General features: G+C 42.7%; 1 protein-coding gene across 4 annotated transcripts in view; it reads left to right on the top strand.

Annotated features, from left to right (window-relative positions):
* Positions 1–3069, top strand: part of sox5 (SRY-box transcription factor 5) — a 183366-nt gene extending 180297 nt beyond the window's left edge. For all 4 annotated transcript variants that reach the window (XM_086201199.1, XM_086201196.1, XM_086201197.1 and 1 more), the window contains one exon: positions 710–3069. In XM_086201199.1, coding sequence (XP_086057325.1) covers positions 710–894 — 185 coding nt within the window. In that variant the 3' untranslated portion in view covers positions 895–3069. The remainder of the gene's footprint in view (positions 1–709) is intronic.
* Positions 3070–14575: the final 11506 nt, after the last annotated feature.

Genomic DNA, 14575 nt, shown 5'->3' with positions numbered 1-14575 from the left:
AAAACGTGTAATGCATTAAAAAAAAAAAACCTACATCAAATTCAGAGTTTTATGCTCGCTTGGCCTTTTAGAAAAAAAGAGTACATGTCAAAACAGGAGACTGAAACAATTCTAACGTAGCAAATCTTTATCATCTCACGTTTTCTGCCGCCATCGTCTTCCCGGTTATTCCACAACTTTTCTGTCATATTCAGAGAGGCAGTAAAATGTCCAGCACTAAGAACAACTACAATATGTGCAAACCAAAGTAATTCCCCAAGACCCTCAGTCCATTTTTTTTTTTTTTTGGTTCTTCTTCTGCGGTTACAGCCATTGTAACGCTGCCTATACCGCCATCTTCAGATGGAAAAACGCACGACATCGCCTACATAAAGTACATATTCACTTCAAGCCACTGGACGGAAATGGCTGTAATTTGCATTTCTTCTTTTGTGGCCTTTCAGAAATTCGCTAAAAAAAAATTCTTCACATTTTATGGAAACACAGCTATTGTCAGAGCCATAAAATTTTTGATTATCACATTTTAACTAGCACAAATGTGGCATTTACACTTTATCTACATTAATTTCAATATTTTGTGAAAATATCAGTTGTTAGACTTCCGGTCAGCCTCTATCCTCCTAGACAGTAGACCTTTTTAAAGCCTAAAATGATGTTAAAACCATCTTCTGTGTGCGTGTGTGTGTGTGTGCGTGTGTGTGTATTACAGGCAGCAGAGTCAGCTGCCCCTGTCCTCAGCAGGCGTGGTCTACCCAGGTGCCCTCTCCATGGCGGGAATGCCGTCACCCCAGATGCCCTCAGAGCACTCGAGCATGTCCAGCAGCCCAGAGCCCAACGCCAACCACCACCAGACCTCCCACATGCCAGGCCTCAAGGGGGAGGAGCCACGTATAAAGGAGGAGGAGCTACGGTTGGATGACAGCAACGGTGACGTGTACGACGACTTTGACTATGAGGATGAAGAGGCTGATTACGGCAGCGATAACGAGAACCATATCACCCAATAGGACGGCATGAGCGCTGCCTAACTCATCACAGCTGGTTTAATCTCACAAAATCCCAAACCCACCAATCAGGAACGTCGTCTTATGTCAATCACCCTGGGTCCCCGTTCTCACAAACCACCCGTTTCCTCCCTCGTAAGTAACAGGGACTCTGTAAGCAGAGCCAAGCCCCTCCCACTGGAGTCCTGATACCAGCATCTGACCAATCAATGGAAGCACAGGACCTGTCACTCACACTGACTGTTACACAAGAGGAGTCTGGGAGGACGAGACGACCAAGCCAGCATTGAAGCTTGCTGGGGAATATTCAAGTACTACTGCAAGAGTTGATATCAAGGCAGGTGTAATGCCATGAGTGAGGAGAAATAAAAATCACACTCAGACCCATTTGTAGTCAAGAAGACATTTTAAAATGAAAGACGGAACAGTGGACCTGTCAAAGGCTAACAGATGACACTTTAAGATGGCGGACCTTTTTATTATCGAGAGACACTTTTAAAAAAACAAACAGCTTTTTTTTTTTGTTCTTGGTTCTATAATATTCTCACTCAGGTACACGGTGCCAATAAGTGGCTTGTGAATGTGATTTGTTGTTTTTGTGCTACAAGTTTGAATAATAATAGAAAAAAGAGACATTTCTTTTTTCCCATTTTGTTGTAAAGCACCTGAAAGACATCCGTTTATTTTCGACAAAAAGATATCTTTTCTTCAACCTCGCAGTGTGCTGTCCAGCAGTCGCCCCCCCCCCCCCGCCCCCCGCTTTTTGTTTTGTTTTTGTGACTGCCCAACCCTTCCCCCTATTCAGGATCCTACGGGACGGTCGCCTCAAGGACTGACCACAACATGGACTGTCCCACTTTGAGGGATTGTTTTTTTTGTTGTTGTTGTTGTTTTTTTTGTGTTGTTCTTTTGGGGGAGGGTGGGGGGGGGGGGGGTGTTGGAAAATCTCTGTGACGTCATGGAGCAGAAACGAAAGCACTGTGTTGTGAGACAATCCACCAGTTTTCTTCTCGCTCCGTCCCTCTATTTCAATCTCGTCCAGGGCAAAACAGCAGTGTGACCTCGCCTGACGCGTCCGACTGCGCGAGTGTGTGTCGCCATGTGTATGAACATGTGTGTAAAGTCTCGACCTTTTCCCTGCGCGAGAAAGAGGCAAAAACAGGCAACTCACACTGCTGTTTTTAATCGACTATACACATTGTTATGTCCCTCAGTGTTTTCCTGCTCCCTCCAATTAACGTTGTCCTGCTGACCTCAGTGGGCGGAGCCAAGGTGAAGTCAGCCAGTCAGTGTTTCTGTTTGTATTTGAATACTGTATTTTATTATTTCTCTTCAAACTGCCTCTAGTCTAATATTATTAACAATAATTATAAGGATGGTCAGCGTTTCCTAAGTTTAGTAAGTTATGTACAGTATAATTTATTTTTCTCCTCTATATCGGGTTTTTATGACCATATGAAACTATGACAGTCAATGAAACATTATTCTAGCTGGTAGGTATTAGATCTAAACAAAAGTTGTCATTTTACCTTGCTTTGTTTCGCATTATTTTGTTCCCTTTGGTTTGTTTTTTTTTTTGTTTTTTTTTTTTGGATGCATTTGTTTTGTATTAATCCTCTGGAGGCTGGGCGGGTGGAGTCAGGACAGCGAGCTGGACTGACAGACTTGACGCAGCCCTCCTCCGAGCTGAAGAAATAACCTTTTCACGTCCAAACCCATTTCTAAAAAGCACTCAGACTCTGTGTAGTCAGAGAAGAAGAAGAAGAAGAAGAACAAGATTTTTTTTATCATTATTATTATTATTATTATTATTATTATAAGTTTATTTGTAATGGTTATTATAATGTATAATGTGAAGATTCCTCTCTTTTATTTTGCTTTTTTTAAAAAAGAAAAAATCAGTTTTATCACTTTTGGAAGCTGTTTTCCCTGTTTACTAGTTTGGCCGCCTCACCGAGACACAGTGGAATATCATTGGTTGGACTCCACATCCACACACACACACACACACACACACACACACACACACACACACACACACACACACACACACACACACTTAAAATGAAGAGATTATCACGACAACCAAACAAATCCTATGCTGTCTTTTTGTTTTCATTTGTTTGTTTCTTGAAATATGCTAGATTGAAAATCCTGTACATATATTTTTGTGATAGCAGTGATTTTTTTTTTAATCATAGGAAAGCAGTGTTTACTACGACCCACCGAGGGTGTTCCACTGTGTGCGTGCGTGAGAGAGACGAGCAGCCATATCTACAGTTAAAGTCACGTGTCATCAGGAGCCCTTTGCTTTGTTTTAGCTCCACGCTATGCTACAGTAGCCATGACTACTCTTCAGGTGTGCTGTCACATGGTGAGCCCCACAATCATTCTCGCTTTAGATGTTTGCTACACGACACATAATGAGCCTCTTAATTTTGCTGTATAGTCGCCCCTGTTTTCACCCCCATGACTCAACCTGATGCTGGAGTAAGGGGACTTATTTTTAATGAGTGGGGGGGGCATTAAGACGTCAATCATCCCTGCTGGCAAGGTCTGTCCCCATATCAAGACAATGAAAATGATGATAATAATATTATTTAAGACAATCAAAGTCATGAGTGGAGCTCAAAACAAAGTAAGAATTATTAAAAAAAAAATATCTTACCATCTCAACTTGAAAAATCAAGAAAGATAATTATGTAAATATAACATAGATTTATAGATTTATATTTTGTTCATAACACAGTGTAATATAAGTTGTATATTTGTTTTTTCTCTCCTTCTGTCTCTTTTATTGATGTTATCCATGCCACAGAAAAGCAGGAGTCGCAGTACTCTCACAAAAAAATGAAGAAAAATATCAAAGAAACAAAGAAAAACAGGAGAAAAAAAAAAGCTGTGGGCTACCACCACCATCTGTTCTAAGTTCACTTTTTTTTCAGTATTACTGCCAAGACAAGGCTCTAATAAAGACAGCAATGTGTTCGGTAAAACTTCTGCTGGTCCTGGTCACTTCTTTCCTCCATGCATGTCTTCACACATTCTCACACACACACACACACACACACACACACACACACACATACATATATACTGCTGCGTTCCTGTTAAAGCTGCGCAGGACAGTCAATGCGCTTGAACTCCATGAGGTTTTGAACAGTTGATACTGAGAGCAGCTAACGCTACAGTGGCGGTGAGGCCGCGTGTCACCCAGCAATTCAATCATCTCCATAACAACGTGTTAATTATGCTAAGTCCACCTTCTTGCCCTTCCAATCAGAGGGCCAGCTGGGAGGCGTGGAGCCGAATCACGGCCCGTTAGCAACCTGATAACCTAATTAAGCACAACAAGGGACACGGGGGGGGCGTGAGCAAGTGATAAAATGTGTGCATGTCCAAAAAAAAAAGACTGTCTTGCTAAGCCCCATCAAAGATGCCAGATGCCTGAGCTGCTGTCAAGTCATTTAAAAGCGAATCTTTAATTGATGCTCCGTTAAGGATGTTCACTTTCAAGGGTTAAGAACACAAAACCTCACTCAGCACGCTCATGAAAAGCATGTCCTCAGCTGTGTCCATATGTTCCAAGATCACCCCACCACCACCACCCGGGCCAACGCTCGATGCATAAAAACAGTTAAATGCACTCAGAGGAGATGATTTTATGTGCTTTGCTAATTACCAGAGCTCCACACACAAAAAAGCTCCTTTGATGCAATAAAGAGGGGTGCAGATCCACAACTCCTACGGTAAGTGAAGGACTTAGTTGTTCTCTGGGCGTTGTGAATTTTTCAGTGGCAGCCTGGAGGTAAAAACCTGAGAAAAGGTTTATGTGTGAATAGTTGAGGAGCACGGGAGGGGATTTTTCCTTTATTGTCAGCAGTACATGGAATGCTGGAGGAAGCGAGCGGCTGCTAGACTCACAGATTAAATCACACACACATGCACACGCCGTTCACACACCCTAAGGTGCACTGGAGGAGTTAGCTCAGCTTAAAGCACAATTATCCACTGGCTATTTCCATCACAATAGTTGAGACAAAAGAAAGAAAACTATTACAGTTGGCACATATTTACATTTGAATGCCTGCTCTGATTTTCCTTTGCGATAACTTTTTTCCCTGCTTGCGCACATCCAGGGCGGTGTGTGTTCATGAGTGTACGCATGCGTCTGATCCGATGTGTGACTTTGAACCGGGCCCGTTTACTCCAGCACCAGCTCAGTCAAATATGCAGTTTTTGAACCGTGGGTGTTTGGAAATTGAGTGAAAACGATGTCACATTAATGATTTAAAGTCCGTAATAGGATGTGCTGTGACGCTGAGCCGCCAGCTAAGCTGAGTTTAAGGCTCCGGCGTTAATGTATTCATGAGGAGGAGGGATTACACAGAGACAAGAGCAGCTCGAGAGCTGAGTGCAGCAGAGCAGCCGGGGCCAACAGGCCTGCTAGATATTATATATAAATACACTATGTACTGTAGTGTGAGAGGACGCCATTCAGAACTCAATGAAAGGGAGGGAAGACATGCAGAGAGTTAAAAAGAATTAAAATGAGCAATAGAAGCCGAGAGGCTTACAGGAAAAACAGATTTGATATTATAATTATACGTACAGCAACGAAAAATAGAATACCTGTTTTATTCGATTCTTCATATATGAACGACAATATTTTAACTTGTATGATTTGTCATTATGATGTGGAGCTCTAGAAGCTTTACATTAAAAAAGTTTGAGGGAAGTTTTGAGTTTTTACTTGTGCGGCACAATTTAAAAGCTTCTTTATTCCTGAACAACTGGAAAAAGGATTTTAAAAAGAGGTTTGATAATTGATAACACACGGTGTGATTCTGTGATTCATTTGCCTGATTCCCTCATCTCTGGTCCTGCTATGATCACCTGTCTAACCTACTAATGTACACACGAGCTGCAGAATCATTCACCGAGGAAAGGCGGTCATAAAAGTCTCATAAAAATGATTTCAGTGAAAATACTTAAGCTGCAAAAATTGTTCCAACTATGTCATCAGTCACTCGTCATTCTCAAGGATGCTAAAAAGAGGCCTGACCGTTACCATTAGGTGGATGATGCATTAAGAGTCCATAAAATAATCTCTCATCAGAAAGTGCCTGCACTCAAACCATAAAAGTGAAGTTACATGATGCCCGAGATGCAAAATAAAATATAAATATGCACGCATATGGTATATAAGATATATATTTTAGTATTTTGGCAGATGACCAAACAGTTACTTTATTTTCTGAGATTTAAGTGAGTAGTTTAACGCAGGATTAATGTGTACAGCACATGATCACATGGCAGCGCTGGCACGGCTCAGTCTTTGCATACAAACACCACAGACGATGCTCATCAGCTGCATGTGTTGTTTCTGACACACTTTGGCTTAGACAGAAGAAATGTTTGAAGCGGCCAATGACCGATAATCACAGGTGTGACTTCCTGAGTTCTCATCCACTTCCTTCAGTCAAAGTAATCAGCGTGACACGAGACAAACAGTCACAAAGCACCGTCAGTGTTTGAGCGACAGCCTAATGTGACAGATCTGAGAGCGGCGGTGTGTGAGGGACAGGCGTGGCACGCAGCAGAACAGCCAGGGCCCGCAGGCGGATCCCCGATCAAGACAGGGAGACTGGCTTGACGCCTCTGACACATCGCCCCGCTGCTGAGACGCCGCTCTCACATGAAACACTCACTGGCTGCATCGGCGGTGGCGGCTGGCCTACTTTTGCCCCTCTTTCCCCATGTGTCAAAATGTGTCATTTATTCTAATTTCCCGTCATCTGTGTGCATATTAATGACTTTCTTGATAAAGTTTCATTCACAAACCTTCCTTTTTGTTAGGTGGCTTTCTTCTCCCTTTCCTCTCCTGTTCACCTTTGACCTTAATACTAAAAGTTTCTTCCGGCAAAAACACAACAAAACTCCAGCTAAATTGTTGAGAGGCCTATTTATAAAACTTCAGCGTTAGTAGCAGAGTGGAGGTGACGGAGCATCGGAGGTACAAGGATTGACATTTACATAACAGCTTGATGAGAACCTAATCGTGATATGACAAATAGGAGGAGTAGAACTGATGGATCAGATGTTAGTGTGTGGGAGGGCCAATCACATAAGAGACGCACAACTTTTCACAGCAAACTTGAAAAACATGATGTTGTTTGCTGATTACTAGCATGCAAGTGAGATAAAGAAGCCTGTGGGCGCTGTATTAACGTCATTCCGTGAAATATATATTTTCCAGGACAAGGAAAAAAACATGTAAAACTGTTATTTTCTCTCCCCATCAACACCCTAATGCACACATGCAAATATTATGCTAATGCTATGTTAATTGGTGGAGTAGCTGCAAAGCAGCCCTGCTGTTCAAATGAGTGGTGAGAAAATAGGTGGGGTCAGTCGCAAGCTGTAAAAGCAGCTCCAACACAAATAAACAAAACCCTCAGGGATTAACAGAACAAGGGCCAGTGATAAACGGATGAGAGGGAATACAACAGGCTGGAAGTGAGGGGACAAGGGAAGCAGCTCAGGGATATGGAAATGTGAAGACGCAAAAGGACAAGGGTAAAAGGAATAAGTGGAGGGAGATGGGTAAGAAGGGTTTATGAAGGAGACAGGGGGATTAAAGGGGGACACGCTGAGGAATCAAACAAGTCAGAGGTGAGACAAATAGGGAAAGATTTCTGGGGGACATTAAAGCAAAAGGGTAAGTACATAAAAGGATGAAGAAATGCAAATGAAGTAGGGAATAAGAATGGAGAAAATAATAGATGACATGAGACAGATTTGTAAATTAGTTCCGGAAAAGTTAAAAGAAACGTCAAGTTCTCGAACGCAAATTTATTTTTAAAAAAAGGTGAAGTAGTTCAAACTCTCAATGACTGTGAGATACTTTCAAGCAGAGTTCACCCTCAAGTGACAATTTAGTCCTCATCCACTCGCCCCTTGGCCACGCAGAGATGGGTGAACAGTGGGGCAAGAACGTGCCGGAAAAACAACATAGCATGGCTTCAGGACACTCGGATCACTTTGGACAAGCAGTAGGGAGGCATTTTATGATTTTTATCATGATTTTTTTTGGGGGGGGGGATTAGGCCCCATTTACTTTGATTGTTTAGGAAACTACAGCAACACCTTTTCCTGTTAAACTGCAGCTGTGTTTTGTGGACTAAAGAAACCTTCCTGCAACCTCTCTTGTCACGAGTAGAAAAAAGACTGAATTTTTCAGGTGAGCTGTCCACTCTAAGACAATCACGCACAATAGCAGTCGGTCTCATCCTGACAGGCTGCTTCAGATTGTGTTGTTAATGCATTAGTTGAAGTTTAAAAGGAGAAACTGCTGCTTTAGTCACAGCCTTTTGCTCATCATCACAATAGCAGTCATCAATGAGCTGTAGCATATCAATGCACTCGCCCACCCTCAGCGCTGAACTCACTCACTGGGGCTCAAACTCTCATTGCAGGTACGTGATCCACCATCACCTGACGTTAATATACAGGCACTAACTACCGGATTTTGCCACCAACGTGATAGAAATCCGGAACGCTCACATTCCAGGGGACAAATGCCTCAACGCCGGACACACACATGCCAATGCCATTTAGTTTTTGTCAACAGACTGATGAAGAAGTGGCAGAAAATAACATGAAAGTAGGAATGTATACAACGTTATTATCATTATTACATTATTATTTGAATACCTTCGTATCCAATTTCATGGCGAGTGTCTGATTTTGTACAGGCCTTTTTATCTGTTCCATATTGTGAGAGGAAATATCTGTTGCAGTGTCACACATAATGATGCAATTGTGGATTGAATAAGAGGCACATGCAGATCAATTAATCCTCAATGTGAGCACTGTTGATAGGCAGAGGCGCGACAACAACAGCAGTTATGTGTTACAACAGAAACGGCGGTCTCGGGGTTCTTTCAGAACCTCGCGCCCCACGTGTGGATCTACACATTCTTGTAGTGTTTCGCCACATTCTGCATCGTCCTCTACATTTCTTATAAACTTATTCCAAACTTGCGCTTCATGAATTTTTGGTGGTATTTCAGGGAATCATAGCGACAAAAGCTGATGGCATTTAGGAAACATGTGATGTCAAATTGTAACGTAGCCACACGCTCCGCACCAGCCTCTCCTCTGGCCTCAGGACAAAGCATCCTGGAGCTGATCAAAACCTACAATCGTCCCCATCTATATTTAGGATCCTTTGGAACAATCCTGGATCAGGTCTAAGAAGGTCTTTTTTATTTTTTGCACATATCTTTGACACAAACTTGAGCTCAAACTTGAGGAGAGCAACTGCTGATGTTCAGACTGTTCTCACCACCAATCAACTGCACTGGAATTTGTTTGGAAGTTTACAGAGATCGTCTCCTCATCCAGGTCTCACGGGACCTCCCACGTCTGCCCAAATGAACCCAACAGGGCCAAGAGTTCTGTGGATGTAGAATTCTCACAATACCAGTGAAAAGATGTTAATGTCTACGGGTCAGAGACACCTGATACATGAAAATAATCAAACAGGGCAGGAAATGCCGAAATGAAATCAGACTTTCAGGAAGTCAAGGACACGATGCAACACAAGACTGGAGATAAAAGGAAGACCCGTCACTGCTGATGTTCCAAAGGAACACACAAGAGAGAACAAACTGTTCACTGGATTCAGCAGCTGTATCCGTCACAACCCATCAACATGGGGCATGCTGATGTGAAAGAAACACGCGGTACATTAGCAGTGTGCACCGCTAAGCACTGAAAGGGTTATGGAGAACAAACATGAGTGGAAACCAAATAAGTTCTGGGAAATTCTTTCAAGCAATTATCAAGAGATTGGTGAAGTTGGTTTTCTACTAGGAATCATACTCTCGATACCCCGTGTTGTAAGATATAATTATTTGGAGTACTGAGAGTAGGGAAACATTACAGGACAGACACCCTAAATAAATAAGGCACCCTATGGTTTTCTTATGAATCTGTCAGGGGCTTTATAGCTCCAGGCCTCCGGTGCCTCTGGTTGTTTCCTGTGTGTAGCGTAATGTGTAAGAGCTCAGCAGGCCCTGGCAGGAACAACGCTATTTGGAATCTATCAGTGTCCGCTTCATGCCAACCAGCCACAAGATACCCTCCCAAAAACATCCCCTCTGGAACCCTAGTGGCTGCCAGTTTCTCAGACAGCCCACCGCTGACCCCTTCAGGCCAGGAAACTGTCGTCCAGCCAAGGAGCCCAAGAGCCCAGGGGCCTCTTTTTTCCCCCCAGTCTCTAAGATGGCTGTGTTGGCTGCTCGCTCAGGCCTGGGACACAAAGGCATTGAGACACAGACACCCGCTGAGGAAGGCAGAAAGAGAGAGAGTGCTCAAGTTTGCAGTTTTAATTTGATCGCCTCGTCACTTCATTTTGCTCCAAGATTTAAAAGCCCACTTATTCCTCTCTTTGCTCTGGAGTTTTCTTTTTTTTTTTTTTTTTTTTTGAAGGATTTCCCCGGCATGTGCGAAGGCAACGCCACAAGCCACGCAGCAGACAGCCATGTGTCCTGACAGTTGACTTTGAATCACAGTTGAGATCTACTTCGTATTGCCAGCTTTGTTTTTTTGGAATCATTCTTTATTTTTAGACGAGGTTGCTGAGGTTGCGTGAAAGACGAACTGCCCTCTTTGGTTGTCGTCACGTATTTGTCCTCTTCAGTTCGTGTGTGTGTGTGTGTGTGTGTGTGTGTGTGTGTGTGTGTGTGTGTGTGTGTGTGTGTGTGCGTGCGTGCGTGTGTGCGTGCGTGTCCTCTCGTTGCAACCAAATATGACCAGCTGGCTCTGTCTCCCTACCCCCTGGGCCCTGTGTGGAATTGTTAAGACTTTTTCGATTGGGACAAATCCAGGACAATCCAGCCACAGTGTGGTAGCGAGAGGGAGAAAAACACAGGAAAGAAGCGAGTCAGGAAGAGACGTGATAGCAGAGGGATTGTCGGTTTAAATTCTCAACTTCCAACAGCTGCTGCATCACGAGGGTCAGAGGGATTTCCTGGATGGAGGTGTCCTAATGGCTTGGTGTTAATATGAATTCATAGACGACCCATTAGCGCCCTTCTCTAACCCACCTCCTCCTCTTCCTCAGCCCACCATAATGGCCCTGGCTCTGGCCGCTAGTCTGCCTGCAGCGGATATAACATGGATTTATTCCGATGTTCCCAGGGATTACACCCTCAGTGAGCTGTGTATTATGAGTAGATTTAGGCCCATAACTCCTGAAGATAAGGAGGGATTGGAGTGATTGTTTAAACGGCATGTGTTAGCCATCATAGCCGCGACACAAGGCCACCAGTGTGTGTGTGTGTGTGTGTGTGTGTGTGTACGTCTGAGAGAATGATTCAGAACAATATAATGTTCAGAATATTGATGTTCATTGAAATTCCAATCTCTCTCTGAAATGCTTTAAACGAATTTAAATGAATGCTCCATGGAAGTGAAATGCCTCTTGAATAAAGAAAAGCTTTCTTACACCATTACCTCGTTAGGTTTCATTTCAAACATTTGAAAAAAACAAAACATTACAAATAATAGATTGCGGAATAATTTGAACATTTGAAAAATTACAAACTTGTTTTACGCACTGGATATGGAGAGCATTTGCAGAGCGAAAGACTTTGAGCCACCCACACACACACACACACACACACACACACACACACACACACACACACACACACACACACACACACACACACACACACACACACACACTCACACACACACACACGATCTATCTTAATATAAACAATTTGAGCACTAACACCCACAGAAAGGAAGTTATCTACAGTGATGAATTGTACCGCAAAACCCAAACAACTGCCCTGAACCTGAACACGCTGCAAACCTTAAGTTACTCAGCGAGACTTCCAGTCTTCCCAATGTCCCGTTGGTTACCGGACATAAATTTGGAGCTCCGACATGCTGCTGCTAGACAGATGTGTGAGTTCTGGTATTGTAGTCGGAGTGCAGTGTGGCTAAGCAGCCCTGTGGTGAGACTCTTTACTGGGCCTCAGGGACAACTGAAAGACCACTCTGACCACAAAACACAGCTCCATAAACACAAGCAGAGAGCTCGACTCCGACAGAGGACGGAGCCAAAGACTGGAGGTCTGTGGGATAGCTTCGCTCGCAACCAGGAAACGTCTCACTGAGCTTTAACTCTGTATTAGCCTGAGATACACCCAAACTTGTTTCAAACTAATGATTTTAAAATCTGTCAGTGCGGTGCTGCTACTTCTAATTCTCTTTGACAGCATAAGAAGGTCCAAAATATTCTAGACGATGACGGACTTAAACCTGATTGTTCTTGGTAGTTTTTGCAGTGAAAATATCACAGTTGACATGAACGTAGCACATTAAAACATGATCTGTTTGGTCACAAGCCACATCGGCGTGTCGGCTTGAGAACCGGACAAACACACTGATCCTCTTAGTCCTGATCTTCATCCACAAATAAAAGAAACCACGAAGGAAGTTCGATGAAAAAAAAAAAAAAAACAAAGAAAAAACAACCTGGTATGGGATTCACACATCAAAGTCAAACAGTCATTATCCAACCCCAGTTTAACAAGAAAGAATATGATTTTTAAAAGAGAACAGTTTTCTCCAGTAAAAGTACAAATAATCTTGAAATGGTGTAAACAATCTATAACAACACAAGGATGATGGTAAGCGTATACCCCAGGAAGGGTTCACTGCCTGAATCTGCTACTGCACTTCATACATCTCCAAACAACTGCGTGAATCTTAAAGCTGCACTGGGAAACATGAGACTTTAGCAGCTGCAACTGAAAGACAGTATTTAAATTTTTTTTCTGGGTTGACAGAGTGAAGGATTAATTACCCAGAAACTAAAACTTCTCCGAGCAGCATTTCTACTGTCATCAAAACAACTTAAATCTGAAATTTCAAGCTGGAAATTATCAAAATTTCATTGTAACCGAATTCATTCTGTAAATTTCTCTGAAACTTTAATTCGTTTCGTTCCAATTATGTGAAAATACATCAGAGCTTACTTAACCTGTGTTCTTCAAACGTGTGTGACACGCTCACGTGTCATACGCATACTGGATATTACATTGCATTGCTTCATCAGGTGATAGAAAATGAAATTATTCGTCAACCTCTGAGTATCAAATCAACAGTACAACCAGCGTTCAATAAATCATTTTGTAATATTGTGTAATTAATGGCTTATTAATGTTTTACAGATCAACACTACATTAATATCTAGATAGAGACAAGAAATTACATTTGACTATGAAATAACTGTAAGGTTTATGAGAAAGTATGTCACTGATAAATTGGAGTAAACTGTCATGGAGGATGCAGTAACCGTCCTAATCAGTGAGATATTTTGCTTCCTCAATCCGTCTTGAAGTGAAGCAGCAGTCCAGTGAGCTTTTCCCTTCAGCGCCGTGCCAAGCTGTCAATTTACAGACAGAAGTATGCCGTCTCCAAATGTTCTGATAAATAAACACTACTGTGCAAGAGGACAGCTCTTTCTGCGTGTGTGTAAGCTCATGAAGTGCTTGTTGCCAGATCTGCAGCCTACATTCAGACGGTGACAGACAGACATTATGTACCTGTGTCACAGAAAGAGAGAGAGAAGGAGCGAGCGATCGAGCGAACATGTCTGCTTGTTATTCAGCTTGTGGATTATGTTCTGTTTAAATGAAATCTCTTCAGCTCGGCAAAAACAACTTTAAAGCCCCCCCCCCTTTTTTTTTTTTTTATCATGTAACATATTTCATCAAAGTTCTGCCAAATATAAACACGGTCACAATGATCGTGTCCTTGCAGAATTTGAGCTGGATGAGGCCCGATGGACATCAACTAATCCTCTCTGAGCAGAGGTCAGAGGTTAACTTCCTGCTATGAAAGCTGAAGGGGGAAAGTTGACAAATGAAAAAAATTATTGTCTCATCAAATTGTATTTTTGTGTTTTAATGTGGGGGTCCCCCCTCCCCTCAGATGCGCTCACTCACAGACATCCATCAGACGGGTGTAATTGGTGTGTAGAGACTGCTGCCACAAATAACTGTAATTACCAGAAATGACTTGTTGCATGAAAACAGCCACGCGTGTCGTTTCATGTTTGACTTTGCCGGTCAGATGTTCGTGGAACTTTGTGTAACAGCACTTTGCGGCTCATTTTTAACACATTAAAGCTCATTGTTTGAGCAGCGGCTCATGTTGAACTCTTCACACGCTGGTGTGAAATGAACTAGCAAGTGTTTTTACTACCGTGAAGTTGCTGCCACCCCCCTCCCCCCCCTCAATAATGATAATACACAACTCACGCAAGCATATGGATACACATAACAAGCAGAGCACAGAGGACAACAGGCAGAAGAGCACAGGGGAAACCGGCTTGTGAAGTCCTAGAATATCATGAGACATTTGCAGTCTAATTACGTGTTTTCATGTTGTGTTTGGTTTTCCTCGCTGCGACCCACAGCTGCAAAGTGAGAACACAATAACCAGGAAAGAGCGCAGTGATGAGACCACACGGAGAGAAACAA

Source organism: Aulostomus chinensis, chromosome 4 (assembly GCF_037954235.1).
Source record: "Aulostomus chinensis isolate RoL2024-O1b breed Wild chromosome 4, RoL_Achi_v1.0, whole genome shotgun sequence".
In the NCBI taxonomy this organism is placed as follows: Eukaryota; Metazoa; Chordata; class Actinopteri; order Syngnathiformes; family Aulostomidae; genus Aulostomus; species Aulostomus chinensis.
The sequence above is the reverse complement of the archived record's forward strand: the minus strand, read 5'-3'. Positions and strand labels throughout refer to the sequence as shown.